A 6656-nucleotide genomic window follows, 5' to 3' on the forward strand; every position below is an offset into this window, starting at 1 on the left:
AGCGTCATCTTGTCTTAATCTCTTAGGCCCCGTTCACATTGAGCGATTTATCGCGCGGTAATTTCCGCGATATCGCTCTCCAATGCTTGGCAATGGGTCCTGCGTCGCTACAGCAGGACCCTTTTTGGAGCGGATTTTGCCGCGATTCCAGCTTGCTCAATGCAAGCATTTGCGCGCTATCGCGCAAAGTTGTCGACAGAACACCAGTCACAGAGAAGTCTTTGTGGTCTCTCCACGCACTGGGAGACTAAAAACAGGGTGCCTGCTGCTGCAGTTTCAGTGTTGCGCTTGGGGTGGTTATGGTTTACCCAGGCACACCCTGTGCGCACAACTACAGTTATACCAGCCTATGAAAAGTTAAATTAAAAAAATAAATCAAATGTACAAACCAAAGCCGAAATAACATTACACAGACACATGGCTGGTGTGCAGGTATATACAATGTATAAAGTGACGCATACATAGCAGCCATGATAGTGCTGACTGAGCCTTCCCCAGCCTGGGAACACAGAGCCCTGACGCACCACGTGATATCAGCACTCTTCCCCAGGCCAGGCGGGAAGAACCGCACACGTGAGACTCTGGCGCTCTGTTATTGGGGCGGGTTCTCAGGGTCATGTGACTGTTGAGCGCTCTGTATAAAAGAGGCGGGGCGCGGGAAGACTCAGTCAGTATTGAGCGCCATCGGAAGCTAGGTTTCTGGAAAAGTGCATAATAAGGTGGGTTAGCGCACCGTCTGCCTTGTATGTTGGTTATTGTCGCATAGGATGGCCGTGGGTGCCATTATGTGTGGTGATAGATACGCTTTAATGCAAACGCACGAGACTGGGTAGTTTACTGCGAGGTCTAGACCAGGCTATAACCAGAACTACAGTCCGTGTGATTGTGAGGCCTGCGGCCGGTGTGAGCGTCGAGCGGAGGTCACAGCATGAGCGGGAGGTTTCTAAACTGCTGTTAAGACCAGACGTGTGGATTGGTAGAGCGCATCGATGTGTTATTGAGCGGTCGCAACGTATGTTATTTGCATCTAGCCCTTCATACTACATGGCTGTGTTGTGTGTCACGATCCTTCCGGACTTGGGATGGATCCGAATGTGAAGGATGTTGACCGGCTACTTTAAACGAATGTCTATTGCCGTCCTGTGCTGGCAAGCATGGTCATCCGGCTTTGACTTGGTGCCATACCTCCCCATTTGAGAAGGTGACTACTGTGCGTGTGAATGTGAAGATTTTACTTGTTTGTGCCTGACGTGATCATTGATAGCAATGTCTATTGGCTGTGCAGGTCTCCAGCTGCAATGGCATTGTAAGGCAAAGGGATCCATCTCCAAGCATGAGCCTGTAATACTCATCCAGATTAGGTGATCTCTCTGGGGAGTGGCGGTGCAATGGTTTTGGAGGGAGACTGGTCGGCATTGTAATGCCAACATGCAGGTGTATGTGCTCAGTCATTTGTATTGTGAAAGCTGGATGATCAGCCTCGATATCAAAATGTTATCGAGCCATGTTTGTATTTTTATAGTGATAAAGGTTTCACTGAAGTTCCTTCTGAGGATTTTTTAGATGTTTTGTAACCTGTATCTTGTCTATTTCCTGCATCTGGGCAATGTCAAAAGTTTTAACTACATAGAGCTGTGCAGTGTTCTAAGATCTCTCATAGTAAGACTTCTCTGACTTGTGGCACAGCAGTGACGTGTGCTAGTGTAGATGGCAGTGCTGCCATTCAGTAATCCTCAGTTTCGGAATACATTTCAAGATGAAAATTGTATATTTATGGCTGTGTCCTATGAGAGGCACATGTGGATGATTAACAATAGATCTGTTGCTTTAAAGTACACTTTGTGGCAAGAGCAATGGAGTTGTCAGTCCTGACTCCCCTTCTAATGGTGCTGGCTCTAGGCATTCATCTTGATTTTTGGTACATACTGAGCAAAAGACCGCATAAGATGGAAGGTTTAACGAGTTGCTCGCTTGTTCTAGGTAGTAAGCTCGGTCAGTATGGTCCAATTTGCATCTTTAAAAGTCATCTATGGCAGCATTTGTGTCCATGGTGCGCCAGTGAAAAATCTGCTTTGTGTGCTCCTTTTAAGAAAGATCCGTCTTGCATTCAAGTAATGTCATTGTCACAATCTCTTGGCTGGCATGCATTGACAGGGTTTTAACTTTGTTTTCAGGTTTGTCAATATGAATCCGAGTATGAAACAGAAATATGACTCCGATAAGCCTGCAATGTCTATCAAGGTAAGCATCCACTAATCCAAACTATCATTTGCAAAACTTGAAAGAGTTGGAATATCTGTTTTGCCCGTTGGGTTTGATGCCACTTTTTTTAGAGAATGCCATGCGTGTCCTGTAGTAATAAGACAAACCATGTCATAGCTTCCTCAAAACCCTGCCTGTGACACTGTACAATGGTTCTGTCATAGGACCGCTTTCCTTAGGACTTTGCCCTAACATGGATTTGTCTACTGACTACAGGGGCATCTAAAAAGCATTTTTGTTTTTTAAATGTTCCGATGCATTGAGGTTTCTGTGTAGATCTATGTGAACTGCCAAGGGTTAAGTAGATGACGAGTCAGAGTTCTTATTAGCTAGTAAGATTTTCCCATGAGATAACCTTGTACAGTTACTGGTCATACGAGCCTGTGGTGTCAAGTGTTGCAATTTGAGAATGTGATAATCCATAACTTTAAAGCGTTTGGAATAATGGCTGAAATGTTTAACAGTGCAGGTTCCCATAGTCGGCCGTTCCATTGATTGACAGGCTGATAATAACCTGCAGTAAAAGCGGACCGTGGGAAAGTTAAGTCGTGTCGTACAGTTTGTTTCAGTAACTTTCTCACGCTGCTCCTAGGGCTGCACATTTCTTACCTGTGTGGTCATCTGGCCCTGTTTGCTATAGCAAGGTGGCGTTGTAGATAACATTATAGAATCCGATAATAACTCTAATCCCCTTGTTTACTTTGCCATAAGTATATTGATTAAAGCTTTTGGCACAATGAGCTGTCTAGGCTAAAGAATAAACTTAGCTTTGAGTTGTCCTGGAGTAATGTACATGTGTGTGTATATAGGAAATGTAACTTGAAGGCTAATAACATTGAACTTTTATTTTTTTAGAACTTCTTTACAGATAAAACGGATGCTACTCAAAGGAGGACACTTAAAGTCATTCAGCCTTCTGCCACTGGTCAACTTGTTGGTCGTGTCAAAGAGGTATGTACACATGAGCGGGTGCAGACTGCTTATAGATTAATCTGCTAGAAATAAAGGAACTGCCGCGGCAGTTGGTGGTTGAAGATTTAACTGGAGCAGGCAACATGAGGTGGCACAGGACCTGGTACACATTCTTGTTTGGGGCAGTTGCTAACCAAATGGGTATGACTTGCCCTTGAAGCCTGCATTAAAACCTATTAAAATGAGTTATGAGTTGTAGCTCACATGGTTCCTTTTACGTATGCTCTTTGGCTACAGTTGTAGGCTTCCTTATTCTGATAGTGGCAAAAAAGCACCTAGATAGCCTTCCAAACACCTGGGGCACAGTACAGAGGCAAATGGCATTAAAAAAAATGACCCAATGCTACACGAGCAGACGTGTTGGTAGAAATGCCTTGTTTCTAACACTGCAGTATGGCAAGAGCCTTGCTTGGTGGTCTCCAGACGAAAAACAACCATTCTTTTGCATGGCATCTCAAACAGATGCACCTCCCTAACTTCCATTAAAGTCACTTTAGCAGTCTTCAATGGTGGTCATGGCAGCAGAGTGAACAAAGATAAGTGTCCTTTTTGGGACCATTGCTTGTATATTGCCTAAAAATGGTCTACTTTAGGCATGCAAGATATTTTTGCCCTCTAGACACAGCTTGTAGGGTCTTCATATGAACATCAGAACCAGGTCTTCTGTAGGTATGTGTATTCATCAAGATGCAATCTTTTGTTTTTGTAGCCTGGAAAGAACTCCACCAAAAGGAAGCTGTGGAATGACCAAGTGACACTGAAAAAAGCAAAGGTGGAAATCGCTGTGGACCCAGAACAAAGGGAAAATGCCAACTGTTCGAATGAAGCTTATGGGCTCATGGTTAGAGGTGAGTCTTGGCTGCCCTGATGTACGGACCATTTGCAGTAGACTGTCTTGTTGAAACTTCACATGTTAAGCCTGGCAGTTGTAATATATTCCTTTTTACATTCTCAGAAACCCCCTCCAACCAGTACTGGAAGGAGCTTGCAGAAGAAAGGAGAAAAGCACTGTATGAAGCTTTACAAGAAAATGAAAAGGTAACGACTTGCCTTTAACATGAGATAAAATTAGGCTCTTGGGCGGGTGGTATGTCATTCTCAATTTAACACCCTTTTTGGCTGGCACTGGCTTAAATTGTGCTGTGTATGGTAAATGGCCTCTGATGCAAGTCTGCCTTACAGAGGAATATTTGTAGCAGCTAGCCTCTATAATAAATCTGAAGTTGTGATTTTTGGAGGGAGTCATTCCTGAGGTTAATCCTCTGCTGGTATAAAAGCACTGACTGTAAGCCTAGCAATGCTAAAATAAAAGGGATCTGTAAGGCAACTGCATGAGGCCATTCCCCTTCCGATCACACACTAATGGGGAAGCCTTAGCAGGACCATAGTGTGTGACTATCTGTTTGGGTGGGGGGAGTTGATCGATGATAAACCTTCTGGGTGTTAATGTAGAAAATCTTGTCTTCCACAGTTGCACAGAGAAATTGAACTCAAAGATGGTGAGATTTCCCGGCTAAAGCAAGAAAACGATGAGCTCCTGGAACTGGCAGGACATGTACAGCACATGGCTAACCTGATTGAGGTGAGTGTAGTTCCACAGCTTGAATGGGAGTGCAGCTCTCTATAGCTAGTATGTGGTTTAAAATGGGCAAAGTATTGTGCGCTCCAGTTCTCCAAAGATTGTAAAGAGGAAACCGCTTAGCAGTCTGCCCTTAGTACAGCTTGTTTTTTGTCTTCAGAGCCCCTTTCCCTCCAGCTAAGATTCAGCATTGTTTAAAATACATTTGAATTCTGAGTTTTTGGGATGAACTCGGACTCCTAAGTGTCAATATCCAGTGTGACCAGTAATCTTAGTGTTGCCATAGCTAAAGTACAAATTCTTACCTGGTGTCTATGCCGGCAAACACTACATCTAGGTCAGGGCTCTGGACATCTAAATGGGTTTTAATGGAAATTATTTGACAGTTTTCTCAGGACTGAAATAATTTTGGAAAGTTTTATTGCTCAAACCACTAACTGGGCAAGGTAGCTAACAATCCTTTCTTTTTCAGAGGCTTACAGGAAGTGCACCACAAAACCTTGAAGACTTGAAAAACCTAGATTTGGAAGAAGCACGATGTGAAGATGAAGCAGAGGAGGACTTTGAAGCAGAGGAGGATTATAGTTCATCAGATGACGATGACCTTTAATTTAAACATGAAAGGATATTACTGACTTTGCAAGTGGCCACTGCATGGGCCGTGTCCCAGTTACCAAACTTGAAAACTGCCAATGGTCAGCCATACTTGTAGCTGGTTTTATGGAGCTTGTGACGCCTGGACATGTGACTCTGCTCACTCATCAGAATGCAGAGTTTTAACATGTGACTATAAAAGATTTGAAGTCCATATGGGTGCTTATTCCAGTTGGCCACTTGTCCTAATGCAAATACTATGTATTTTATTGTGCCTGTAAATAGTTTTTTAATTGAATGGCCTTGATAAAGAGGCGACTGTACATATATTTTGTCAATAAACTTCAGTTGGAGCAAAACTAAGTTTGTTCAATGCTCACAAAACCCAACCTAATGTTTTTTGAGACCATTACTTGCAAATCTATCTGGACGGACTACAGCTTAAGGCTCTATGCTTGGGTGAATATCAGATTTCAATGCTTCCAAAAAGCACTTTAATCAGTGATAACCATTAAAGGTGCCCCATGGTCTTGAACCCATAAGTGAATCATGGCTTGTAAACTCTAGTCTGAACTTGATCATATGTAGAAAGTTGTCTGCTTTAACCAGGGGGGCTCAAATGGTAACTGTCTTGCAGGTCTTATATTGTGAACCTGCCTCAGCAGAATGCTTGTGCTCGGCACTATACTGTCGGCACTACTGCTGTCGGGTCAAACGTAGAGTGCTGGGACTAGCTGGCTAAGGTCATACTACCTGCTGATTGCAGGGTTTGTCAGACCACTGTAAAGACTGATGCAGTCACACACAAGCTGTCTGCACCATGCTGCCGAGTATTGGAGGTACTTAGCTGGGGAAGGATTACAAAGCCGCGCTATCCTTTTAGTGACCAATGGTTGGAGGATTCAACTACGGTGCACATCAGTGAAATGTGGACCTACTGGCTCATCTGGGACGAGGCGAGATCTCTCCTGCCTGATGGGATCTAAATCCTCAGTATTTCCACATGCAGATCTCTTCAGAGCATTGACCTGTGTCTGGCCTAGTGTGCCTCTTTCCTGGCATTCCCATTGTTGGACCCCAAAATGATATCCTGCTCGGAGTCATGGATCCAAGTGGGAAACCTCTGGCTTAACCCTTGTAAGAGCAATCTGGTTTTTGCATGTATACTTTCAGCACTGTACAATCGGCTATAGACTGGAGTGACCAACTTGGTTTATCTGTAAATAAATCCAGGCAACTGGTACTCGCT

The 6656-nt window shown here is 43.8% G+C and overlaps 1 protein-coding gene across 1 annotated transcript; it reads left to right on the forward strand.

Annotated features, from left to right (window-relative positions):
- Nucleotides 1–2184: 2184 nt before the first annotated feature.
- GMNN (geminin, DNA replication inhibitor) lies at nucleotides 2185–5564 on the forward strand. Its single transcript, XM_018556310.1, has 6 exons — nucleotides 2185–2241; nucleotides 3118–3213; nucleotides 3944–4082; nucleotides 4190–4272; nucleotides 4706–4816; nucleotides 5286–5564. The coding sequence occupies exons 1-6, from the start codon at nucleotides 2185–2187 to the stop codon at nucleotides 5421–5423; spliced, it is 624 nt and encodes a 207-aa protein (XP_018411812.1). The 3' UTR covers nucleotides 5424–5564.
- Nucleotides 5565–6656: the final 1092 nt, after the last annotated feature.

Source organism: Nanorana parkeri, unplaced genomic scaffold (assembly GCF_000935625.1).
Source record: "Nanorana parkeri isolate BGI_ZX_2015 unplaced genomic scaffold, ASM93562v1 scaffold233, whole genome shotgun sequence".
In the NCBI taxonomy this organism is placed as follows: domain Eukaryota; kingdom Metazoa; phylum Chordata; class Amphibia; order Anura; family Dicroglossidae; genus Nanorana; species Nanorana parkeri.